Source organism: Melanerpes formicivorus, unplaced genomic scaffold, assembly GCF_026170545.1.
Source record: "Melanerpes formicivorus ecotype bairdi unplaced genomic scaffold, bMelFor1.0.p_v2 SCAF_21, whole genome shotgun sequence".
Classification (NCBI taxonomy): domain Eukaryota; kingdom Metazoa; phylum Chordata; class Aves; order Piciformes; family Picidae; genus Melanerpes; species Melanerpes formicivorus.
In genome coordinates this window covers 12358603-12384083 of record NW_027142373.1, presented here as the reverse complement: position 1 = coordinate 12384083, position 25481 = coordinate 12358603, and the positions used below count along the sequence as shown (strand labels likewise).

The window sequence follows — 25481 nt, the reverse complement described above, 5'->3', positions numbered from 1 at the left end:
TGGCCAGGGACACCTCACACTGCAGCAGGTTGCTCACAGCCACATCCAGCCTGGCTGCAAACACCTCCAGGCAGGAGGCTTCCACCATCTCCCTGGGAAACCTGTGCCAGGCTCTCACCACCCTCCTGGAGAACAACTTCTTCCTCACATCCAATCTGAATCTACCCATTTCTAGTTTTGTTCTATCCCCCCCAGTCCTATCCCTCCCTGACACCCTAAGAAGTCCCTCCCCAGCTTTCTTGTTGCCCCCTTCAGATCCTGGAAGGCCAGACCAAGGGTATCTTAGTGCTGAAGCATCCAGTTGTCCACAGGGCCTGTGCAAGCTCAGCTTTGTTGCAGTGCTTTGTATTTTATGTAGCTTTCTTTTTCTTCCTTGAAATTTTGAAATCCAAGGAGAGATTTTTGTATCTCAAGCATGGTCTGAGCTGTGCTCTTTGGGAGAACAAATGGTTTGAGAGAGAATAAAAATTGTTGGTTATTCTTCCAGTTCACAACAGGCCTCTGGCTGCTGTGGAGATTGGGGTTTAGGCATTTTGCTCTCTCTTACTTTGAATATGCTTCCTATCAAAGCTTTTCTGTATTATGTGCTCTGTAATTCTCCCACCCACTGAGGCTGAGCCTGGTGCAGAGCTGAAGCAGAAGCAAGAGGCTCAAGTATGCAGGAATTTGAGAGCAGAAACTACTACTTACTAGAGTCCAGAGCTGTTCAGTGGCCAGCATGGGAGGTGGCAGTGCTCTTTCTTAGGCAGTGAGTGATATGGGGGAGAAAGTAACCAGAAGAAAGGAAGGGTAGGCTCCTCTCTGTGCCACAGCACATCCAGGAGCATCCTCAGCACTCCACAGCTGGAGCCCTGCTCGCAGTTCCTTCAGCTCTGCCTTGCCCATGTGTCTGGATGCACCCTGGGGACCCTGTTGTCCAGTTGGCAGCAAAGCTCCCCATGGCTGCTTGCTCATCCCTTCCTTCCTCCCCCTTACACCCCACAGGATGGGGAGGAGAATTGGAAGGAAAAGGTAACAGCTTGTAAGGTGAGGTAAGGACAGTTGAGCAGGACAGCACCAGGAGAGAAGTGGCAATCCCAGGAACACTGATGAGGGGATCTGGAAAGTGAGGGCTGCCCAGTTGCTCACCACCTTCCTGAGCCATGATCCCCCAGTTCATAGACTCATAGACTCACAGAATCAATAAGGTTGGAAAAGACCTCAGAGGTCATCAAGTCCAACCTGTCACCCAACACCTCCTGACTAACTAAACCATGGCTCCAAGTGCCACATCCAGTCCCCTCTTGAACACCTTCTGGGATGGGGACTCCACCACCTCCCTGGGCAGCACTTCCCAATGGCCAATTACTCTTTCTGGGAAGAACTTTCTCCTCAATTGTATACAGAGCATGATGCCACATGGTATCCCTGGCTAGCTCAGGTCAGCTGTCACCCTTCACAGCTTCCTGTGGGGATGAACCATGCCTCAGCCAAGCCCAGGACACCTTTCCAGCTGCTTCTAGCCACAATGCAGCTGCTGAGCTCCTGCCAAGGACATACTGCTGTAGGAGCTGTCTCTGATCCCACCTCCTCCATAGCCCAGAGGTAGCCAGACTTGGCAGGTCTAGTGCTTATTGCTGGAGAGGGACATTGTGGCTGTCCCTTCAGGCCTGGTGCTGTGCAGCAGATGTAGCACTGTGCTTCCAATTAATGGTGCCCTGCTGGCTCCCCTGCAGCTGGAAGCCCACAGATCCATGCTCTTGCTTATCTTTGATAGAAACAGCACATCCCTTAGGGGCTGATATTTTGCACCCTCCCTCTGGCTGTCCCTTCCATCATATGTCTCTCATGCATGAAGTAGAGGACAGTCACTTATCTAAGCCATATGCTGAGCTTCCAAGGCAGCTGCAGGCACTGGGCTCCCTGTCTGCTCTTTGAAATGTTGTATTTGGACATCCTCTCAGTGACATGTCCTTCCCTTCCAGCACTGCAGCTATTCTGTGTGCCCAGCCAGCTGCCTTCTCAGTTAGTGGGAGGCATAGCCCAGAGCAGGGTAGGGGAATGCACCAAGCTCAGGGCTGTGGCTGAGCCCTGGGTCAGGTAAGAGCACAGCAAAACATCCCCTCCCCATCTCCCCCCAGCCCTGTTCTAGCACCTAGCACTCACTGCCTTTCTGGACCACTTTGCTCTGGTGAGACCTCACCTGGAGTACTGTGTGCAGGTCTGGAGCCCTCAATATAGGAAGGACCTGCACCTGATGGAGCCACAAAAATGATCAGGGGGTTGGAGCAGCTCTGCCATGAGGACATGCTGAGGGAACTAGGGGTGTTCAGCCTGGAGTAGAGAAGGCTTTGGGGAGACCTAATAGCAGCCTGCCAGTACCTGAAGGGGGCTGCAAGAAGGATGGAGAGAAACTGTTTGCAAAGGCCTGCAGGGACAGGACCAGGGTCAATGGCTTCTAACTAGAGCAGAGCAGATTTAGATTGGATGTTAGGAACAAGTTCTGCACCATGAGGGTGGTGGAACACTGGAACAGGTTGCCCAGGGAGGTGGTTGAGGCCTCATCCCTGGAGATATTCTAGGTGAGGCTTGACAGAGCTCTGGGCACCCTGATCTGGTTGGGGATGTCCCTGCTGAGTGCAGAGGGGGTTGGACTGGATGAGCTCTGGAGGTCCCTTCCGCCCTGAAGCATTCCATGATTCTGGTCTGTGTAAGAGCAAGGCTTTCCTGACAGGCTCAGGGCAGTTTTAGCACTTCCAACCTCACCAAGGAGTGATGAGAGGGGGTACAAGCCCTCTCGTGTGGTGGAATTGTGGCTAAACCTTTACACAGCCTCCAGGCGGGACACATCTGTGAGCAGAACCCCTGGGTGCAGGAAAGGCAGCTCAGGCAGGTCTTAGGCAAGAGGGGTTTGAAAGCTGGGAAAGAGGGAAAACAAACTGAAGGGAAAAGCAACCACTCTGGAAGTACAGAAAGTGCAGAACTGCTTGGCAGGTCATACTGGGGGCACAGTAATCAATGGTCCCTTGTTAAAGGGAAGTTTGCAGTGAAGGAATCCTGCAGGGATCTGCCTGAGGCTTCCTTCTGGTCAGTGCTCCCAGTCAGGAATGGTATGTTGCCATTGAGAGCTCTTACTCAAATGTTGACTGTGGCTGAAGCTGGGAGAGAACAGGGTGTGCTGTACAGAGCAACCTCAGCACCCAGAGTCATCCTGCAGCTGAGGGCACTGCTGGAAGAGCTCAGTAAAGATGCATTGGAGATTGGAGATTTCATCAGAAATAACTAAGGGGCAAAGAGAGGCAATGAAGCAGTTTACAGACAAAGAAGCTCTGGGGCCACTGGAGCTGAGTGTGAGCCAGCAGTGCTGTGCTCGTACAAAACCAGGCAGCATTTTCCACTGGGTAAGTAGGAATGTTGTCTGGGAGGTATGAAGTAAGCCTCCAGCTTTACAAGGAAATCCTAAAGCCTCAGCTGGAATATTTTATCTTGTCTGGACTCTATGCTTCAGCAAAGATGTGAGCCAGCTGGAGAAAGTCCAGAGGAAGGTATCAAGAGTGATGGGAGGGCCAGAAATGGCCTGGGGGCAAGTGTAAGAGATGGATGCGGCCTGCCCTAAGCAAGCAAAGATGGGGATGGGGATGGGGATGGGGATGGGGATGGGGATGGGGATGGGGATGGGGATGGGGATGGGGAGGTGAAAGTAGGCTTCACGTGCAGGACATGCTGGTGCAGGAAGCCTGCTGGCAGAGCCTGCCAACACTAAGACACAGTAACACTCAGCTGCCACAAGCACAGCTCCAACTCCTGGCTCTCCAAGATTGCACAGTGTGGGAGGAGGGAGTAGCCTGGGAGTTTGTATCACTGAAGGTCTCTGAAAGCAGCTTGCTCCAAAGCCTCTTGGCCTTGTCTGGGGCACAGCAGCTGAAGTGGCTTCCTGAAGTCCCTGCTAGGCCTGTTTGTTCAGTCTGTAAAGCCTACCCTGTGTGAGGAATGTTTATCAGTGCAGAGGATGACAAAAGCCTGGGACTCGCAGGGGAGTTTTCTTTGTTTGCTATCTTTGTGTGTCCCCAATCTTTACAGGCAGCATAGCTAAGGAGGCTGCTGCCCCTCACCTCCTGCTTTGCTTTTGCATTTAGTCTGAGGCAAAGAATCAGAGTCCTGCCCTCCTGCTTCCCTGGGAAAGGCAGGACCAGCCAGCAGGGCAGCAGCAGCCCACGGGAATCAGTCAGCGGAGATGGCTGCAAGGCTGGGAGCAGGGTGGGGACACGGCCTTTGGGGAAGGTCAGCAAGGAAAAACTGTGCAGGCTGTGGTGTGGTGGGGCTCTGCTGCTCCCCAGCTGAACCCTGGGGGGAGTTTTGCTCCCTCCTCCTGAAAACAGATGGTGAGTGCCTGGGCCATGCAATGAATTAGAAATGGGTAGATTGAGATTGGATGTGAGGAAGAAGTCCTTCCCCAGGAGGGTGATGAGAGCCTGGCACAGGTTGTCCAGGGAGGTGGTGGAGTCCCCATCCCTGGAGGTGTTTGCAGCCAGGCTGGATGTGGCTGTGAGCAACCTGCTGCAGTGTGAGGTGTCCCTGCCCATGGCAGGGGGGTTGGAACTGGCTGAGCCTTGAGGTCCCTTCCAACCCTGACAGCTCTGTGATTCTGTGAATTACCTTTCTGAACGTGTCTGGCACTGCTTCCTTCTCTGCTTCCTTCCTCACATGGCACAGAAGCCATTATTATAATTATTAATTATCATAACTGTTGTTATTATTGCCATTACTACTGCTACTACTACTAGCAGTAGTTACTTAGTATTTAGGTGTGATTATTATTATTTTGGTGCTTGAACTATTCAGAGATGGGGACTCAAATACACAGTTACATTCCTGAGGAGGAAAAAGGGGATTTTTAGGGACAAGTAACATCCTGATTCTTCTGAGACTTCCAAACACAACAGAACTCTCCTCCCTCGTGAGCCATTAATGTTATTTTGAGCTGTTTGCAGTGGTCAGTGTCCTTCCACACTGTGGCTATCTGCCTGTGCTATCCATACATCTCACCTGACCATTATAGTGTTTCATAGTATCATAGAATCAGTCAGGGTTGGAAAGGACCACAAGGATCATCTAGTTCCAACCCCCCTGCCATGGGCAGAGACACCCCACACTAGATCAGGCTGCCCAGAGCCTCATCCAGCCTGGCCTTAAACACCCCCAGGGATGGGGCCTCAACCACCTCCCTGGACAACCCATTCCAGGGCTTCACCACTCTCATGGGGAAGAACTTCCTCCGCACCTCCAGCCTGAATCTCCCCACCTCCAGCTTCATTCCATTCCCCCTAGTCCTATCACTCCCTGAGATCCTGAGCAGTCCCTCCCCAGCCTTCCTGTAGCCCCCTTCAGATACTGGAAGGCCACAATGAGGTCACCTCAGAGCCTTCTCTTCTCCAGACTGAACAGCCCCAACTCCTTCAGTCTGTCCTCATAGGAGAGGTGCTCCAGCCCTCTGATCATCCTCCTGGCCCTGCTCTGGACACCTTCCAGCACCTCCACATCCCTCTTGTAATAGGGGCTCCAGAGCTGGAGGCAGTACTCCAGGTGGGGTCTCCCCAGAGCTGAGCAGAGGGGGAGGATCACGTCCCTTGCCCTGCTGGCCACACTTCTCCTGATGCAGCCCAGGATCTGATTGGCTTTGCAGGCTGCAAGTGCACACTGAGAGCTCCTGGTGAGCTTCTTGTCCACCAGCACCCCCAAGGCTCTCTCCTCAGGGCTGCTTTCCAGCCAGTCCCTGCCCAGCCTGGATTTGTGCCTGGGATTGCCTCCACCCAGCTGCAGGACCCTGCCCTTGGTCTTGTTGAACCTCCTGAGGTTGGCTTGTGCCCACCTCTCCAGCCTGTCAAGGTCCCTCTGGATGGATCCCTTCCCTCCAGCTGTCTGCTGCACCACACAGCTTGGTGTCATCAGCAAACCTGCTGAGGGTGCACTCAATGCCACTGTCCATGGCACCCACAGAGATGTTGAACAAGCCTGGTCCCAGGACTGATCCCTGAGGGACTCTGCTTGTCCCTGGCCTCCACTGGGACATGGAGCCATTGACAGCCACTCTTTGGGTGCAGCCATCAAGCCAGTTCTTTAACCATCTAGTGGTCCACCACATTTGATGTTGTGTGGTCTGATTTTCATTGCCTTTACATGAAAAACACAAAGAAATTGATTCTTGACTGGAAAGAAATTGAGTTTCATGAGACAGTGTCCTTATGTGGCAAAAAAAAAAGATGTTAGAAGAATCAGCTGTGAAAGAATTGGGGTGACTTTAGATGGAGCAAACAGATTTTGCAGGGGTAAAGCAGCCAGCACATCTCTGCCCATCTCCACTTGAAGGCCCAACCACATAAACCCTCCACATTTATCATCCTTTGGAACTGCTTGCTCTCAATCCCAAAACCATTTTAAAGGCCTCTGACCTGTAAAAGGTCTACAGGGCAAAGCCCAAGAGAATGTATTGGTACCTAACATTTGTGTTCTCAGTGTGGCTTGCTGTAGGAAGGTTGAGTCTGCACCAGTTACATTACAGTCAGGATGCTTGGTGTCTGTCTTGTGCAACATCTAAAGGCACCCAAACTTGTCATGTCAAAACATAAGAAAGAGGAGGGAGATGGCAAGCCACTTTAAAATGCCTAGAGACCATTCTCTGTAGCAGCCATGGTCCTTGTTTTGCATCATTAACTCTGCAGGGAGTCCTGTGCTGTCTGGAATGAGCCAGGATACCTGTCCTGAAATCTGGAGGGTTATGTTCCTGCTCTCTTTTTAGAACCAGGACACCAGCAAGCAATGATGATAAACTAGAAAGGAGTGTGTGCAGAGGAGGGCAAGGCTGTCAGGGGAGGACATGGCTGTCAGAGGAGTGCAAGGCTGTCAGAGGAGGATGTGGCTGTCAGAGGAGTGCAAGGCTGTCAGAGGAGGATGTGGCTGTCAAAGGAGGGCATGGCAGTCAGAGCAGGGCATGGCTGTCAGAGGAGGGCATGGCAGTCAGGCTGCCACCCACTAGAGCCCACAGCACTGACTGCCCTCCAGGACACTCCCTCCTGTGCTCTTGGATAGGTTCCAGCATCCCTATCACCACCTGAGCAGGGCAGAGTTTGATTTGCCTGACAAGGTACAATCTGCAGGGTGGACAATTTCATTTGAATGGAATCTGCCAGGCTCACCACTTGTCCACTGAAACCACTGAACTGGCTGACATTAGCTACACCCTCTAAGTGCCAGTTTCTCTTCATTGGCTCTAAGAGGAGCTCCTGTGGCAATACTGACTCCACAGACTGAAGTCACAAGCTGGCCATAGTGAGTCTCACTGGGAGCCTAGAACTGAAGGGGAACTTAAAAAGTGTCCTCAGTTCCCTAGCATGGGATCATTGCCCCTTCTTACTCCTAGAGCAGCCATGGTAGTGCCAGCAGGCCCAGAGAGGGCTGCACAGTGAAGCAGTCTGTGTCCATGAGGTGATTTGGTCAGCACACCTCCCCTCACCTCACAGCTTTCTTCCCCTGCAGTATGCAGGACCTGAGATGTTAGTTCAAGGCTGTGCCTCACTTGGTTCCTGCAGCAAACACTCAGAGCTGTTCAGCCATGCACACAAACACCCCACAGAGACAGCTCTTGGGGGAGATTCAGCATCTGCAGAGCTGCAGTACTCCTGGCAGCAGAATAACAGGGGTTGGAAGGCCAAGCCAAAAGCTCTGCAGATCAAACCATGGCAAAAGTATTTATCAAGGGGCAGGAAGCCTTGACAGGTTTAGCAAACAGCACAACTCTGGGAAATACAACCTGGGGAAAGAAAGAGAGAAACCTTGGAGGCCAGCTGGGCTCTGGCAGTGGAACAGAATGGCTGCAATTGCAGCTTCAGGGATGTCTCAGGGAGAACACCTTGTCCAGAGCACAGGGCTCCTTCAAGGTGGCTACAGCACATGACTTCAGACTGGCCTGAGCTGTAAGCCCCAAAGCAAGCCAGAAACTGCTAGGTCTGAGCTGAACAAACCTGCATTTGTGTGTGCAGGACTCAGGTCTGAGTCAGCAGATGGGGGAGGAATACTTAACTGCCTTTGGGGCAATGAATGGGAGTCCAGTCGTTACTCTGACAAGTCTGTGAGGGTGAGAAGGTCCTTCCCAGCCTCCCAGGACTGGCCATTCCTCAGCACTCTGTCCTGCTGCCCTCCATCACCACCACTCTTTGGGCCTGGCCATCAGCCAGTTTTTTACCCAGCCAAGTGTCCACCTGTCCAGGCCATGAGCAGCCAGTTTCTCCAGGAGGATGCTGTGGGAAACAGTGTCAAAGGCTCTCCTAAAATTCAGGTAAACAACATCCACAGCCTTTCCTTCATCCAGTAACTGAGTCACCTTGTCATAGAAGGAGAACAAGTTCATCAAGCAGGACTTGCCCTCTATGTCCCACACCCACCAGGTGTGCCAAGGGAAGAGGATTTAGCAGTTTGAAGTCCATAAGCAGCTCAAACCCCTTGTCCATGTCTCCTGGAGCTCCTGCTGCCCTGCAGAGGAAGTCTGGGTTGGAGCTATGGTTCTTGTGACTCTGGATGGGGAAGAGCCTGCTGTTCAACCCAGCCCTCTCTGGCTTGGTCCTTCCCAGTGGCCAACAGGGGTTTGTAGGGGTGGATGCTTCACATCCCGGGGATGGGGTGGGGTGTTGGCAGCTGGAAGTGATGGCAGCTGAGGGGCTGAGGGAGAAGGAGGTCTGTATATCCCAAGATGAATGGGTTTAGTGGTCCTGTTTGCAGGCAAGGGGAGAGAAAAGTGAAGGAGGACTGGAGAGAGGGTAAAACACCCATGTGCACAGCTTCCATGATTCTGAGCCAGCCTGACTGCCCATCCACTGCCCTTGGTTGCTTCACAAAGAGTGCCAACACAGGCTTTCTGATGGGTATTCCTTACCAGCACTGTGTCACCCTTTCTGTTGGTTTTATCTCATCAAACAGTGGTCAGGCCATCCCTTAGGGCCAACTGTCCATCTGCACTCTGCTTGGGCTCATAGATCAACTCTGGTGCTGACCTACTTGGAGAAACATGAAATGAGGTCTCCAGAAACTGCCACTTACCTTCTGGCCTTCATATTTCAAGTGAGCTGGCTCAAGCCCCAGCTTGATCAATGTCCCAGAGCTTTACTCAAAGACTTCCGTCTCTGTGACTCAGGTGAGGGCTTGCTGTGTGTGGCCTGACTGAAGACAAGCCTGTGAATTCTTTCTGTGGAATGCTGCAGACCTCTGTTGCCCCCCCAGGGCCTCTGTCCATTTCACCATCCAGCTGAGGTTGCCTGTCCCTGAGAGGTACCACTGCAGCCAGGCAGGGGGAAGCTGTTGCTCTGCTGGAATTTCAGGAAACAAATGCCCCCAGGATGCTCTGTGTTGCAAAATCCCTATGTGCCAAGCTTCCAAAACCTTTCATGTGTGTGAGCTGGCTGTTAATGGGAAGCAAACCTGTCTGGGAAAGAGGACAAACAGGCAGAGGGCTGCCATTTACTCTGAACTCTGAGCACACCTGCACAACCCTAGGATCCTTCAGAGGCAGGTGCAAGCAAGAGTTCTGGCCTGGGTATCTCCTGCCTGACAGTCCCTGTGAAATTACTGTTTATTTACTTGCTGCTGGCTTGTACTGCTCTGCCCTGCCTGCATCTCTTTGCAGTGCTTTATATAAGACTCAGGACTGTTGGCAACTTCCTGCATCACAGAAGCATAGAATCATTGTTAGGGTTGGAAGGGATCTCAAGGATCATCCAGTTCCAACCCCCCTGCCATGGGCAGGGACCATCCTATTAGTGCTGAGCCTCTCCCAGGACTACACTGGCATCACTTGAAACAAGTGTGTGTTCCTGAAGGAACGTGGTGTGGCATTTTCTTAGCAACAATAATTACAGTTACACATTGGGATTGCAAATGAGAGGTGTGGGGGATTGAAATTACCCCCAAACGAACTTGGAGAATTACCCCCAAACCAAAATTACCAGAGCAGCTCAGTTTGGATGCAATCACAATCTAGAACTAGGCAATGCACTGACTATGTGCAGAATATTCAATCTGTGTACAATCTCTACATATTTACAATGCATAAACAACACAGAAACTCCTCAGCCCTCCCTGGACGGATCCAGGGGATCGGTCACCTCCTCCCCCACTCCCTCCCTCCTTCCCATTATCTCACACAGTAGTCAAGACAGAGATACCCCTGGCAAGGCCATGGAAGAGAGAAAGGAGTTGCAAGGAAAAGAGGGAAAGAACTGTTAATGCCTCTGCTCTATATCCCATTAGCCATCCAATGAATTCTATAGACCTTATCATTATTTTCTTTTATATCCAATGGCAATTTACTTTCCTTTCAGGCTTTGCAGTCAGGGACTAGGCTAAAGTTCCCCCTTCAAACTGTAACAAGAGGAGACATCAGTCTGGGAGCAAGTGGTGGGGGAAGGATGTAAAGACCTAGTGTAGGAGAGGTAAATGAAGGGGCAGAGGAGGTGAGAAGCAGAGTGGGAGGGTGGCAATGCTGTACATCTCTGAAAGATGTAAAGAACAGAACAGAATAGAATAGAATAGAATAGAATAGAATAGAATAGAATAGAATAGAATAGAATAGAATGGAATGGAATGGAATAGAATAGAATAGAATAGAATAGAATAAACCAGGTTGGAAGAGACCTTCAAGATCATCGTGTCCAAGCCATCAACCAATCCAACACCACCTAAACAACTAACCCATGGCACCAATCACCCCATCAAGTCTCCTCCTGAACACCTCCAGTGATGGGGACTCCACCACCTCCCCAGGCAGCCCATTCCAATGGGCAATCACTCTCTCTGTGTAGAACTTCTTCCTAACATCCAGCCTAAACCTCCCCTGGTGCAGCCTGAGACTGTGTCCTCTTGTTCTGGTGCTGGCTGCCTGGGAGAAGAGACCAACCTCTGCCTGTCTACAAGCTCCCTTAAGGTAGTTGTAGAGAGCAATAAAGTCACCCCTGAGTCTCCTCTTCTCCAGGCTAAGCAACCCCAGCTCCCTCAGCCTCTCCTCATAGGCCTTGTGTTCCAAACCCCTCACCAACTTCATTGCCCTTCTCTGGACTCATTCCAGCAAGTCAACCTTCTTCCTAAACTGAGGGGCCCAGAACTGGACACAGGACTCAAGGTGCAGCCTAACCAGTGCAGTGTACAGGGGCAGAATGACCTCCCTGCTCCTGCTGGCCACACTGTTCCTGATGCAGGCCAGGATGCCATTGGCTCTCCTGGCTGCCTGGGCACACTGCAGGCTCATGTTCAGCCTACCATCAACCAGTACCCCCAGGTCCCTTTCTGCCTGGCTGCTCTCCAGCCACTCTGACCCCAGCCTGTAGCACTGCCTGGGGTTGTTGTGGCCAATGTGCAGCACCTGGCACTTGGATGTGTTCAATCTCCTGCCTTTGGACTCTGCCCATCTGTCCAGCCTGTCGAGGTCTCTCTGCAGAGCCTCTCTACCCTCCAGCAGATCAACTCCTGCCCCCAGCTTGGTGTCATCAGCAAATTGACTGCTGATGGACTCAATGCCCTCATCCAGATCATCACTAAAGATGTTAAAGAGCACAGGGCCCAGCAATGATCCTTGGGGCACACCACTAGTGACTGGCTGCCAGCTGGATGTGCGCTTCACATAGCCTCTTAAACCCATCCTCTGTGCAGGGACAGGACTTACCTATCTGTTAGAAAACTGGGCTGAGCATTCTCTTCTGCTCTGACACCCCATGAATCTTCTTTTCAAACATGGCTGTTGTAAGCCATTGACTGGATGGATGGTGCTGGCAGAGATGCTGCTGCTGCACATAACCTGAGCATTGAGAACGTGGAAGAGTTTCCAGGCTGCTTGCACGGGTGGCTGTGGTGTGTTTTCACAGGATCATAGAATGGTCTGGGTTAGAAGGGGCCTCCAAAGCTCATGCAGTCCAATCCCCTCTGCACTCAGCAGGGACATCCCCAACTAGATCAGGCTGCTCAGAGCTCTGTTGAGCCTCACCCAGAATATCTCCAGGGATTTGGCCTCAACCACCTCCCTGGGCAACCTGCTCCAGTGTTCCACCACCCTCATGCTGCAGAACTTGTTCCTAACATCCTAATCTAAATCTGCTCTGCACTAGTTTGAAGCCATTGCCCCTTGTTCTGTCACCACAGGCCCTTGCAAACAGTCTCCCTCCATCCTGCCCCTAGGCCCCCTTTAGGTACTGGCAGGCTGCTGTTAGGTCTCCCTGGAGCCTTCTCTTGTCCAAGCTGAACACCCCCAGCTCCCTCAGCTTGTCCTTGGAGCAAAGATGCTCCAACCCCCTGATCATTTTCATGGCTCTCCTCTGGACCTCCTCCATCAGGTGCATATTTTTCCTGTGTTGAAGGCTCCAGAGCTGGATGCAGTACTGCCCCTCTGGAAGGGGAGCCCTGGGATCATGCTGCCATGTTCAGAGTAGCCTGTGCCCAGAACGCAGAGCCTGTGTGGGTAACTGTACGGTCACTTACCGTCCTTGGGAGTGGTTTACAACTGTGTGTGGGTGGTAGATTCAGCAGGAAAATATTTGATTATGCTGAAGAAATTTTCTGATGTGCTGCAGCTGTAACACCTCCTGCATTAGTCAAACAATAGGAGTTTTCCTTGAGCACCAGTTGCCTTGTCTGTCACACTTACATACTTGCAGTACAAGTGTGGCTTGCTGCCATCTGCATTCTCAGCTGAGGTCAGCCTTACATACTGTGTCCTTATTTCCAGGCTTTCCTTGTCTGTGCTGTTATGCCCTTCCCCTTTACTGCTAAGCAGCTTTCTGTCTCTTGGAAAGCAGGAGATCTGTTTTCACCTTGATCCTAATGAAGTTCCAAACATTCTCATTGTCACAAACACCATCAGTAAAGCACCACCTGGACAGCAAGTTCTGGCACCTGGACTTTTAGGTAGTGATCACTGCCTTGAGAGGAATCTCAAGTCCAGATTTTTAGGAAAAAAAGTCTAGATATGCCTGAAAAAAATCTGTATGACTTTAGTATCCTGCTGGTGCCTCCAGCCAGCTGTTGTCTCTGTCCTCCTGGACACCCTTTCCTGCTTGTCTTGGTTTACCTTTCTCTTTTCTTCCACCGGAGTTCCTGACTCTATGCAAGCCTCTGATCCAGCTGTGCAAGCACAGCACACTCCACTTGTGCAGCCTGCCCACAGACCCCAGGAAGAGCAGACACAACAGATGCTGCTTTTCTGGCCAGTGACCAAGCAGCAGCTGAGCAGCCAGTGCCATGAAGGCATTGCCTTCCACTCCCAAACATGGAGCTTCAGGACCATACCAACCCCATGGCTAGTGAGCAGCTGGGTCCTTTCACCCAGCATGGTGCTGTCTTTCTCTTGCAAGTGCATTTCCCAGGGCACCAAATCACTAACTGCTAAAACATCCCAGTCTGAGTGGTGAAGTGCTGATATGTCTAAGCTCCATTGTGTCCAGTTCTGGGCTCCCCAGTTCAGGAGGAACAGGGATCTGGTGGAGAGAGTCCAAGGGAGGGCTCCAAGGATGCTGAAGGGACTGCAGCACTGCCTGGGGAGGAGAGGCTGAGAGCCCTGGGGCTGTTCAGTCTGGAGAGGAGAAGATTGAGAGGGGATCTGATCAATGTCTATCAATATTTGAGGGCTGGGGGTCAGGAGGCAGGGGCCAGGCTCTGCTCAGTTGCACCCTGGGATAGAACAAGAGGCAATGGATAGAAACTCCAGCACAGGAAGTTCCACCTCAACAGGAGGGAGAACTTCTTCCCTGTGAGGGTCCCAGAGCACTGGAACAGGCTGCCCAGAGAGGTTGTGGAGTCTCCTTCTCTGGAGGCTTTCCAGCCCCATCTGGATGTGTTCCTGAGTGACCTGTGCTGGATTCTATGGTCCTGCTCTGGCAGGGGGTTGGACTTGAAGATCTCTAGAGGTCCCTTCCATCATCCTCTGATCCTCTTGGAATCCCCACCCATCTTCATCCTCCTTGTCCCTGTGGTCATGATCAGTGGCTCACACCACATGGCTGGATAAGAGATGGTGACAGTGGTTGTGGTCATCTTGTATGTCACACTTTTGTCATTAAGACACTCATTGGGTCAGGGAATATGCACAGCAACTCAGAGGCACTTGTGTGTGTGTGCTGAGGTCCTCCATCTTAAACCATCTCTCTCACTACATTTATGTCTCACGGCTTTTATGCAATGGCAGAGAGTGCTGTAACCTTAGTGTGTCCCAAGCTCAACTCTTCTTCCCTAAGTCACAGCGTTGTTAAGCATTGTAAGCACATAAATACAGTTCCATTAGGAAGCACCAGGTGCAAAGAAAACCTCCCTATTGCACCACTGTAAGCTGGACCTCAGTCAAGAAGATGAAAGCCCTTTGAATACTGCTGCATTTCACTGGGTGTTGGGAGGATGACAACAACACTAAGTAGGAGAACTTCCTACTACATGATCATGTGGAGGTATTTGCATTTTCACTGCTGCTGTGTGTGGGTGAACACAGAGAGTGGCCACTTCTCCAGTGCACACAAGATCTGTCCTGGCAGCCTGAGCACAGCCTGGAATGAGTCTGCCTAAGAGTGGCCCTGAGGCTATTGCAAACAGTTGGCTGTGGCCAATCCCTACCAAATCTTGAACTCTTTATTTTCAGAGACTAAACAAGATTTATTTTACCTTTCCTTGGTTAGAAGGCTGAAAGCATGCCATTTATTTGAGGGAGGTGACCCAGTAGCTTGGCTAGACTGGCATGGTCCTGGAGCTCCTGCCCAGCACACCTTGTCACAGCCTGGCAGCCAGACTGGGGCTCACCAAGGCCAGATGCATTAGGGGGGCTCTGTCCTTGAAGACAACCAGTACTGCAGTGCTGGCTAGCAGGAGGTTTACCATTTGCAGACAATTCTTGCCCCTTCTGAAGTACCTGCTAGACCTGAAGTGAGGCCCCAGTGGATAGAAGGAATGTAAAAACAGAATCACAGAATGACAGAATGGCTTAGGCTGAAAGAGACCTTAGAGGTCATCTAATCCAACCTCCCTGCCATGGGTAGGGACACCTCTCAACTAGGCCAGGTTAAGCCCCAACCTACTACAACCACAATCTCTTCCAGTTCTTCCTCTGCCTGGTATTTTTCCATCTCTCTGAATCAGTTACAGAGCTTGGAAAGATTTAGTCTGTGGGTGAGGTTTTTCTTTCATATCTCACCAGCTACAGTCAACATCTTCTCTAACTCTGCTTACAATGCACACAAAGTCATCTGTGGAGACACCTAAGAGATGTCCCAAGACACCTAAGAGATGCAAGGACTTTTATTAAATGGGGTTTTTTCCTCATACAGATAAAACCTCTTGAGGACAGTTTCCCTCTGATACAGCATGCCCAAGCTGAACAGTGGTGCAGAAACCTGCCCTGCTAAAGTGCCCTAAAAGAGAAGAGCAAACTGTGTTCTCAGAAGCTGCTGGGAGTGGCACTGTTCTCACTCTTGTCACTGCTAAGCCTGTGGTGAAGGGCTCACTTTTGATGCATGCTGTTGGCCAAAGGAGGGATGTGGTCCAGGTCCCAGTGCTCACTTTGAAAGCTCAAGTAAGGAGTACTGTCAGCAGCTTTTCCCATGCTGTTGAGGTGGTGAGAAGCACCTCTTCCCTCAACATATGGTCAGAAGATTTCAGGAACTCTTGGAAGGTGCCTGTCTCTGTAGCACTGTTTGGGGTCTGAGGGTAAAAGCTGTGTGGCATCCTCATACTCTTTTTTCACTGAACTGCCTGTGGGATGGAGCTGGATCTCAGCTCTGGCCCTGCAGCTCCTGCTGAGCTAGTTCATGCTGCACGGTGCTCTGTGCTCTGCACTTGTTAGGTTGAATGTCATATTCTGTGCATGTGCAGAGATTTGTAGCTCTCACTTCTGCCTGCTTTTGTTATCTCTTGTCAATAGGGATGAGGATAGAAGTAAAGCTCAAGGTCCTGGGAGATCCATGGAAAAGTGTGACCTCCCAATGCAATGTGAGGACACTGTGCCGTTCAGAGGCTCATCCATGGGCTGGTTGGTTTGGCCTTTTGAGCTGACCTGTATTGGGTTTGGTGCTGCAGGGCTCCCTCAGCCAAAACATTGGAGCACAAGGACAAAAGAGCTGTGGTGCTGAATCAGGAGAGTTCTCAGATTCTGGTCTGCAAGAGGTCAGGAGGGGAGAGCCAGGATGGTTCTTCCTGGCCTGGAGATATTTCTTGTGACTCAATGCAGAGTTGAGACCTTCTAATTCCAATGAAACAAAATCTGCTTGTGCTACATGTCCTCTGTGGAATAGGAGGAAAACATCTGCATTGTATCCTCATTCACCCACTCCTGCTTCTCAAATTTGGAATGGTTCACTCCAGTCTTGGGGTACCGCAAGTGATTTCCCTCCTTGCTTGGCCAAACATACACACTCCCCCTGCCACTCCTTTGGGCTCCTTTCTCCCACACACAGCATAAGGAAATGAAGGGCTGTGAAACCCTTTCTGATTCATCACAAATGTGGGGAGCATCTGAAGTCAGAAGGGGAGAGAAGGTGCAAGATGGAACTTTGCTGGTAAGGTTTGCTACCAGCCAAGGCAGCTGCAGCATGGTGGCTTCAAGCAGCCTGCAGGTGAGGACTGGGGAGTGCAATACTGTGCTGTTAAAAGAAACCTCCTTCCAGAGCAGGGCTGTTTGCATTCGCTTCCACTTGCAGGTCCAACTAATCTTTGCTCTTTGTGATCCATGGACAGGCTGCAAACCTCACTGAAAGCCTATGGAGGTCCAGGGGAGCAGCAAAGGAAGAAGGCTAGGAGGTTTGCACACTGTCTCCACACACAGGGGATTTCTACCTGCCTTTTGGCAAGAACAAAGTGAATCCAAAAATGCCAAAGTGAGACTGTTCCATGCTACTGCAAACAGCATTTCTAACTTTGCATGTTTTCAGGAACAGCTTGGGAGAAGCCCTGGAGGTCTTTAAGGCCAGGCTGGATGTGGCTGCGAGCAACCTGCTGCAGTGTGAGGTGTCCCTGCCCATGGCAGGGGGGTTGAGACTGGCTGATCCTTGAGGTCCCTTCCAACCCTGACAAATCTCTGATTCTAAGCTAGCAGGGTGTCTTCATGTGACATTGAGGAAGGACCTAGTGTGGTGGTGTTCTTCATCCATGTCAGAGTGGTCTGTGCAGCATGCACAGCTTCATCTTGTTCAGGGCAGAAATTGGATTTGGAGCTGCTCAGCACTACAGATTAGCTGTTAAATCCCAAACAAGCTAAATCTATTTGTGAACATGTGAGAGAGCACCAGCAGGTGAGTTACACAGAATCACAGAATGTTAGGGGCTGGAAAGGACCTCAAAAGCTCATCCAGTCCAACCCCACTGCCAGAGCAGGATCACCTAGAGCAGGTCACACAGGAACACATCCAGGTGGGGTTTGAATATCTCCAGAGAGGGAGACTCCACAACCCCCCTGGGCAGCCTGCTCCAGGGCTCTGGCACCCTCACAGGGAAAAAATATTCTTTCATGTTTCCATGGCACTTCCTCTGCCTCAACTTCCACCACTGCCCCTTGTGCTGGCATTGGGCATCCCCCAGCAGAGCCTGGCTCCAGCCTCTGGGCACTCACCCTACACATCTTTATCCACATGAATGAGGCCACCTCTCAAGCTCCTCTCCAAGCTACAGAGCCCTCAGCTCCCTCAGGCTCTCCTCATAAGGAAGATATTCCACTCCCCTGATCATTTCTGTGGCTCTGCACTGGACTCTCTTGTAGCTGCTACAGATCCTTAAGACCAAGGACAGTTTCTGCACAGCAAGCAGACCTAGAGCTCCTCTGGCTTCCTCTGTCTGGTTCTTGTAGGTGGCTGCAAATGAAACTATGAAGCATTTAATCCATAAAATAGAGAAGAAGTACTAAACCCATTTCTGAAAGCAGTACCAGCACACTCTGCCAGACCTTAAAACCTGATGCTTGGCTGCTGTTGTATGTGCAGATTGGAAAGCAGCTGCAGTGACCTCAGAGCAATACCAGATTCATGGAGAAGAGACAGAAAACTTCTTCAGCTGCTTCACTTTGGTCACAAAATCATCTGCACTGAGACCTCCTCAGAAGCTGGTTCTTGACTCAGATGATGTCCCAGTGTGTGGCTCTCTGCAGGCCTGACACATCATGTCATTTCTCATCCTGTCAGAGATGCAAACTGAACTTTCTTCCCCCAAACCACTGGTTTCTGCTTTCCTTGGGGAGGAAATGTTTAACCACATCTGTGAAAAACCTCTTTGCTTCTCTTGGCACAGGCAGCTTGGGTCTTGTAACTGGTTTTCCTCTCACTGCATCATTTCAGTTAGAACAAGTGCCCAATAACTAATTTCCAAGTATCTCCCAGACCTACAGGACTTCTTTCTCTCCACAGCCCTCCTTCACAGTCCAAAGAGTGACAAGGAAGCTACTGCTTAGTCCTTCTTCTAATTGGTTAATGGAATAATTAGCATGTGGCTGGTAAGGAAGGACAGGCCTTGTCAGTGTTGGTCTGCCACGGCTAACTTACACCATCTCAGGGTGAGAAGTGGTAGCTTGACTCCATCATCCTCTCTGAATAATTGGATGGGATATAAAAGCTTGTCCAATGTTGAGTCTGTTCCTACTAGCAGTTACAAGGCGTCTTTGGGCTTTCCACAGCCACATAGAAAAGGCTTGCATTTGGTACTCCAAGACCACACTCTGTCTTGGCCACATCAGACAGGGTGTTCTCTCACCAAGCCTTTTCTATGTGGCTGTGGAAAAAAATATCACCACCCCACCCCCTCCTCCCCCTTCGCTTGTAACCATGAGTAAGCTGCAGAGGAATCGTTGCAGTGCTCCCTTGGGACATGGAGCTGCTTCCAGCAGATGGCATTAGCAGTGCAGTCCTGATCGAAGTTAGTTCCTATCCCTGCTTGTGAAGCCAGAGCAATCCCTCTCTTACTCTGTGTGCAGCACTGGATTTCAGTATTCCTAAGGTTGGAAGAGGCTTCAAAGATCATCGAGTCCAACCTGTCACCACAGACCTCATGACTAGAGTAAGGGAGGACACTACTGCCCACTGCAGGCTTGAACTTGGACCGCAACACTCTGTGCTGGGTTAGGAACTGGCTGGAGGGCTGGGCCCAGAGAGTGGTAGAGAATGGTGCCACAGCCAGCTGGCAGCCAGGCACCAGTGGTGTGCCCCAGGGATCAGTGCTGGGCCCCATCCTCTTCAACATCTTCATTGATGATCTGGATGAGGCGGTTGAGTCAGTCATCAGCAAGTTTGCAGATGACACCAAGTTAGGGGCAGGTGTTAGTCAGTTAGAGGGTAGAAAGGCTCTGCAGAGGGACCTCAACCGACTGGACAGATGGGCAGAGTCCAATGGGATGGCATTCAACAAGTCCAAGTGCCAGGTGCTGCACTTTGGCCACGGCAATCCCATGCAGAGCTACAGGCTGGGGTCAGAGTGGCTGAGAGCTCCCAAACAGAGAGGGACCTGGGGGTGCTGATCGACAGCCACCTGAATATGAGCCAGCAGTGTGCCCAGGTGGCCAGGAGGGCCAATAGCATCCTGGCCTGCATTAGGAATAGTGTGGCCAGCAGGAGCAGGGAATTCATTGTGCCCCTGTACTCTGCTTTGGTTAGGCCACACCTTGAGTCCTGTGTCCAGTTCTGGGCCCCTCAGTTTAAGAAGGACATCGAAACACTTGAAGGTGTCCAGAGAAGGGCAACAAGGCTGGGGAGAGGCCTTGAGCACAGCCCTGTGAGGAGAGGCTGAGGGAGCTGGGGTTGTTTAGCCTGGAGAAGAGGAGGCTCAGGGGAGACCTCATTGCCCTCTACAACTACCTGAGGGGTGGTTGTGGCCGGGAAGGGGTTGGTCTCTTCTCCCAGGCAACCAGCACCAGAACAAGAGGACACAGTCTCAAGCTGTGCCAGGGGAGGTTTAGACTCGAGGTGAGGAGGAAGTTCTTCACCAAGCGAGTCATTCGTCATTGGGATGTGCTGCCCAGGGAGGTGGTGGAGTCCCCATCCCTGGAGGTGTTCAAGAGGGGATTGGATGTGGCACTTGGTGCCATGGTCTAGTCATGGGGTCTGTGTTGATAGGTTGGACTCGATGATTCTCGAGGTCCTTTCCAACCTTAGTTATACTGTGATACTGTGAACTCACAACCTTCCCATTAAGGGTCTGATGTGCTACCAACTGAGCCACCTGAGGGGGTACTTAATTTATTTCCCTCCAGGCACTCAAAATAAATGGGCTTAAAACTGTTCATTTTCATTTGGTTTATTTTTCACTGTGCATAGCCCCACAGTCACCTGATTTGAGAAAAGTTGTCTAGATCCTCAGTGTGTTTCAGGATGCATTCTCAGATATGCCAACACTGGGCGCTGCTTTTTCATGTACAGAATATGTGTCTTCAGGTTATGCATCTGGGCTTTCTGTAGGGCAGAGGAGAAGATCAGCAGCACCACAGCAGCTAGCAGGCAGAGCAGAGACCAGTGACAAGAAGCAGCTGGTATTCCATTCACAAATATTTGTAGGGGCTTAGCTGCATTCCTCTGTGTGGTATCACACAGGCAAAAATCATAGAATCATAGAACTGTTAGGGTTGGAAGGGACCTCAAGGCTCAGCCAGTTCCAACCTCCCTGCCATGGGCAGGGACACCTCACACTACAGCAGGTTGCTCACAGCCACATCCAGCCTGGCTGCAAAAACCTCCAGGCAGGAGGCTTCCACCACCTCCCTGGGCAACCTCTGCCAGGCTCTCACCACCCTCCTGGGGAACAACTTCTTCCTAACATCCAATCTCAATCTACCCATTTCGTCTATATCAGGTTCCTGAGAGCCACATCCAGCCTGACCTTCAAAACCTCCAGGCATGAGGCTTCCACCACCTCCCTGGGCAACCTGTGCCAGTCTCTCGCCACCCTCATGGGGAAAATATTATGGATAAAGATGTCTGCAGAAAAAAAAACCCAGCCAGATATGAAGGGAATTGTTTCTACAGTCAGTTCTGACACAAGCAGTGATTGCATTGGGGCATAGCATGAGTGGGCATCATGAACCCTCCACAGAGACCTCCAAAGCCACTCTTTCAAATGCTTGTCTTAAGCCAACTCACATTTTTTATTCATTGACAATTTGCATTAGAAAAGAAAACTGGACCAGAAGTGTGGGTAGCACCTTCTGTGGTTTACAGAATCACAGATTTGTCAGTGTTGGAAGGGACCCCAAGGATCATGCAGTTCCAACCCCCCTGCCTTGGACAGGGACATCTCACACTACAGCAGGTTGCCCAGAGCCTCATCCAGCCTGGCCTTAAAAAACTCCAGAGATGAGGCTACCACCACCTCCCTGGGCAACCTGTGCCAGTCTCTCACTATCCTTGTGGTGAAGAACTTGTCTAGCTTGGATCCATCCCCCCCAGTCCTATCACTCCCTGACACCCTGTAAAATCCCTCCCCAGCTTTCCTGTAGCCCCCTTCAGATAGTGGAAGGCCACAAGAAGGTCTTCTGGGAGCCTGCTCTTCTCCAGACTGAACAACCCCAACTCTCTCAGCCTGTCCTCATAGGAGAGGTGTTCCAGCCCTTTGCATCCCAGTAACTGCAAATTAGAATTTGCCTTTATTGCATCCATTTGTGTATTTTAAGCCAAGCCAAGCTGACTCATAAAAGACAACTCTTAGCATTTCATTTTCCTTCTGTTCAGTTAAAACACATTCCAATTCTTCCTCATTCACCCAGCATGGAATTTATTCACTTGCTACTCAATTCACAAAAAGTTGAGTACAATTGAAATATTTTGCTGTGATTCATCAAAGCTTCCAATCCTCCAGGTTCTGCACTTGAAAGGAAAACATAAAGCAAAACAAAAAGCAACAGAAAACCTCCAAGCATTTTTCTTTGCAAGCAAAAGCATGCTGTGGCTGGGAGAGAGGGGGAAGCAGGGCGCACATCCCAAGGATTTAGTTCTCCCACGTGTGGTGGTTGGCCCCTGCCAGCATTTGGGATCTGTAATCCCAAAACCATTCCTGAAATAAGGAACTGAACACAACCCTTTGAGGGCATCTGTATGTGTGCATGGATGTATGTGCAAGGGTAGATCAAACAGCAGTCTCCTCTTTATCCAACAGAGCTCTCGTGGCTCTTGAAGCATGTCAGCATTCCTGCTTCTTGCTCACAGCAGCACTCACTGAGGATCATAGAATGGTAGAATTGTCAGGCTTGGAAGGGACCTCAAGGATCAGCCAGTCCCAACCCCCCTGCCATGGGCAGGGACACCTCACACTGCAGCAGGTTGCTCACAGCCACATCCAGCCTGGCCTTAAAGACCTCCAGGGCTTCTCCCAAGCTGTTCCTGAAAACATGCAAAGTTAGAAATGCTGTTTGCAGTAGCATGGAACAGTCTCACTTGGGCATTCTTGGATTCACTTTGTTCTTGCCAAAAGGCAGGTAGGAATCCCCTCTATGTGGAGACAGTGTGCAAACCTCCTAGCCTTCTTCCTTTGCTGCTCCCCTGGGTCTCCATAGGCTTTCAGTGAGGTTTGCAGCCTGTCCATGGATCACCAAGAGCAAAGATTGGTTGGACCTGCAAGTGGAAGGGAATGCAAACAGCCCTGCTCTGGAAGGAGGTTTCTTTTAACAGCACAGTATTGAGGTCTTATAGAATACAGAATACAGAATACAGAATTAACCAGGTTGGAAAAGAACTCAGAGATCATAGAGTCCAACCTATAACCCAACACCATTTAATCAACTAAACCATGGCACAAAGTGCCCCATCAAGTCTCTTCCTCCAGTGATGGTGACTCCACCACCTCCCTGGGCAGCACATTCCAATGGTCAGTCACTCTTTCTGTGAAGAACTTCCTAACATCCAGCCTAAACCTCCCCTGTCACAGCTTGAGACTGTATGCTCTCATTCTGGTGCTGGCTGCCTGGGAAAAGAGACCAACCCCCACCTGGCTACAACCTCCCTTCAGGGAGTTGTAGACAGCAATAAGGTATGTGCCCTGATGGCACTGCCGGCTGCCAGCCCTAAACTGTTCCACCCAAGGGCTCTCTCAGCTTCTCCTGTTCCATTACCACTTCACCATGCTCATGCAGAACCCTGAGGGAGATGCAGGGTTCCAGGCTTTGGCAGGGTTAGGTGGCTGTTGGTTGGGATTTTGGAATAAGAGCTTCAAACAGAGTTGCCAGAGTCGTCCTGTGACTTAATTACACTGAGCTGCTGAGTTCCTGATTTGATATTGGCAGCAGGCAGCGTTTGAGATTAGGGTTGACACCACTCTGTGTATTCAAAAGGAATGATGGCTTGGGCTTTCTAGCTAGACTTCTGCAGAACTCACTGTTCCAAATCCACTGTCTGCTGTTTGCGTCCTCTACAGAATCCTGCAATTAAATCTGCTGTATTTAGCATGTGGGCAAAAATCACTTCCCGTTCACTGGGAACATGAGCACAATGGAAACTGAGAGGGGGGAAGCAGCAGCACTCTTTTGAGTATCAAAACTAATCACAGAATCACACAATGCTTTGGGTTGGGAGGGAAGGGACCATGCCATGAGCAGAGACACCTCCCACCAGCCCAGGCTGCTCAAGGCCTCATCCAGCCTGGCCTTCAGGGAGGGAGCAGCCACTATTTTCCTGGGCAACCTGTTCCAGTGTCTCACCACCCCCACCCTCAAGAATTTCTTTCTAGTATCTGGTCTAAATCTACCCTCCTCAAGCTTCAATCCATTCCCTCTTGTCCCATCACTCCCAGCCCTTGTCAAAAGTCCCTCTCCAGCTTTCTTGTAGCCCCCTTCAGGTACTGGAAGACTGCTCTAAGGTCTCCCCAGAGCCTTCTCTATTCCAGGATGAACAGTCCCAGCTCTCTCAGCCTGTCCTCATCATCTGATCATCTTTGTGACGTCCTCTGACCCTCTCCAACAGTTCCATGTCCTTCTTGTGTTGGGGACAGCAGGACTGGATGCAGAGCTCCAGGTGGGGTCATATGACCTGTCTGGAAAACAGTACATTTGCTAGAGAAACAGCTTTTTTGAGGGGAAAAATACATTACAGTCTGTGCCTATGTCACCAGAGCCATCCACAGCAGCCATTCAAGCAGAGAGCGGGGGCAAAGACACTGCCAGCACCTGGTCCTTGTGCCTAGGGTAAAGACCAGGACTGGGAGTGCCAGGCAGGTCTCCATGCCTGCAGTGGGCTGCGAGTGAGACTCTGGGTTGGGCTTGATTAAAGCACACCTAGAAAGGTTGACTGGGCAGGCAGCCAGTGAGCTGTGCTCTAGCTGTGTCCCTGCTTCCTCACTGAGCACAGCCCTGGGGCAGAGCTGCACTGGAAGAACCAGGGATGCAACTCCCACTCTGCTCTGTTTCCACCCATCCCAGCTGGCTGCCAAAGGAGTCAGGGCTGGGGAGTGACAGCAGAAAACACTGGGACAGAATGGGAAGTGCAGGGAGGTGCTGACACCTTCCTCAGAGGGCAAGAAGCTGGTTCAGAGAACACTGAGAGTCAGATTCATTTGCATGTGGGTAATGGGTACAAATGGTGGGTAATGGGAACAGCTCTGGTGTGTAATGGGCACAACTCTGCTGTATGAGCAAGGCCTCCATCACCCTTACATCGACATTTCCCTCCAACAGAAACGACCTGGGAGCGTCCAAGCAGTGTTCCTGGGACCCCCAAGAGCCCTGTGTCACAGAAGAGCTCTGCAGGTACTGTTTGATGCTGTGCCTGATGCTATGCCTGACTGCTCCATTGCATGACTGCTGCTCTGCCCCTTGCCAGAGCAAAGGAGAGTGCTGTGCTTGTTTGGGATGGATGGGAGTGTAGCAGAGTAAACATGGAGCTTTCTCTCCTGACACAGCTCCTTGCCCATTGTTTCCCAGGGATGCAGCTTTTGCCTGGCAGTCTGAAGTGTCTGCTCAGAGCAGAGAGGGCTCCTTCCTTGGAGCACAGAGGCAGATGGTGGCTGAGTGAGCCAGCAGGGCTGATAGCTCTGGGGGAGGACCCGCTGCCTTTCCCAGCCCTGCTCTGCCAGGGCAAGGAAGCAAAAAGCTGCAGAGATGTGGGCAGAGCCCAGCTGCACAATGCAATGTTTCAGCATGTGGTGGCTCCAGGACTGACCACTTCACTTCTCACCTGACTTGAAGTTGCAGGAAATCAAGTGCCAGAGTATCAGCTGCAGAAGTGTACCGAAAAGTTTCAGGTATTGCAGAAAGACAAAGCAAAGCAAACATTCTCTGGAATAAGAAGTGCTAAATGTTAAAGCCACTGCTGCCAGCTGACTGTCAGTAATGCAGTCCAGAGGATGTTTGTCACGGAATCTTTTCAATCTGATGCCCCTCTATCAGCAGAGCTGAGTGGGAGGGGTGCTGCAGTGCTGCAGGTTTTGGTGTGGCCAAAGGATTTGTAATCTTGCCTGAACCCTGCCTTGAGCATTGTTCTTTGTTTTGCCTGTTCCAAAATTAAAGCCACCTACAGCTGTGTAGATGAGCCATG

General features: G+C 51.0%; 1 protein-coding gene across 4 annotated transcripts in view; it reads left to right on the top strand.

The window, feature by feature from the left end:
* Nucleotides 1–25481, top strand: part of GAS7 (growth arrest specific 7) — a 141998-nt gene that overhangs the window by 63674 nt on the left and 52843 nt on the right. For all 4 annotated transcript variants that reach the window (XM_068151629.1, XM_068151628.1, XM_068151627.1 and 1 more), the window contains exon 3: nt 24623–24694. In XM_068151629.1, coding sequence (XP_068007730.1) covers nt 24623–24694 — 72 coding nt within the window. The remainder of the gene's footprint in view (nt 1–24622; nt 24695–25481) is intronic.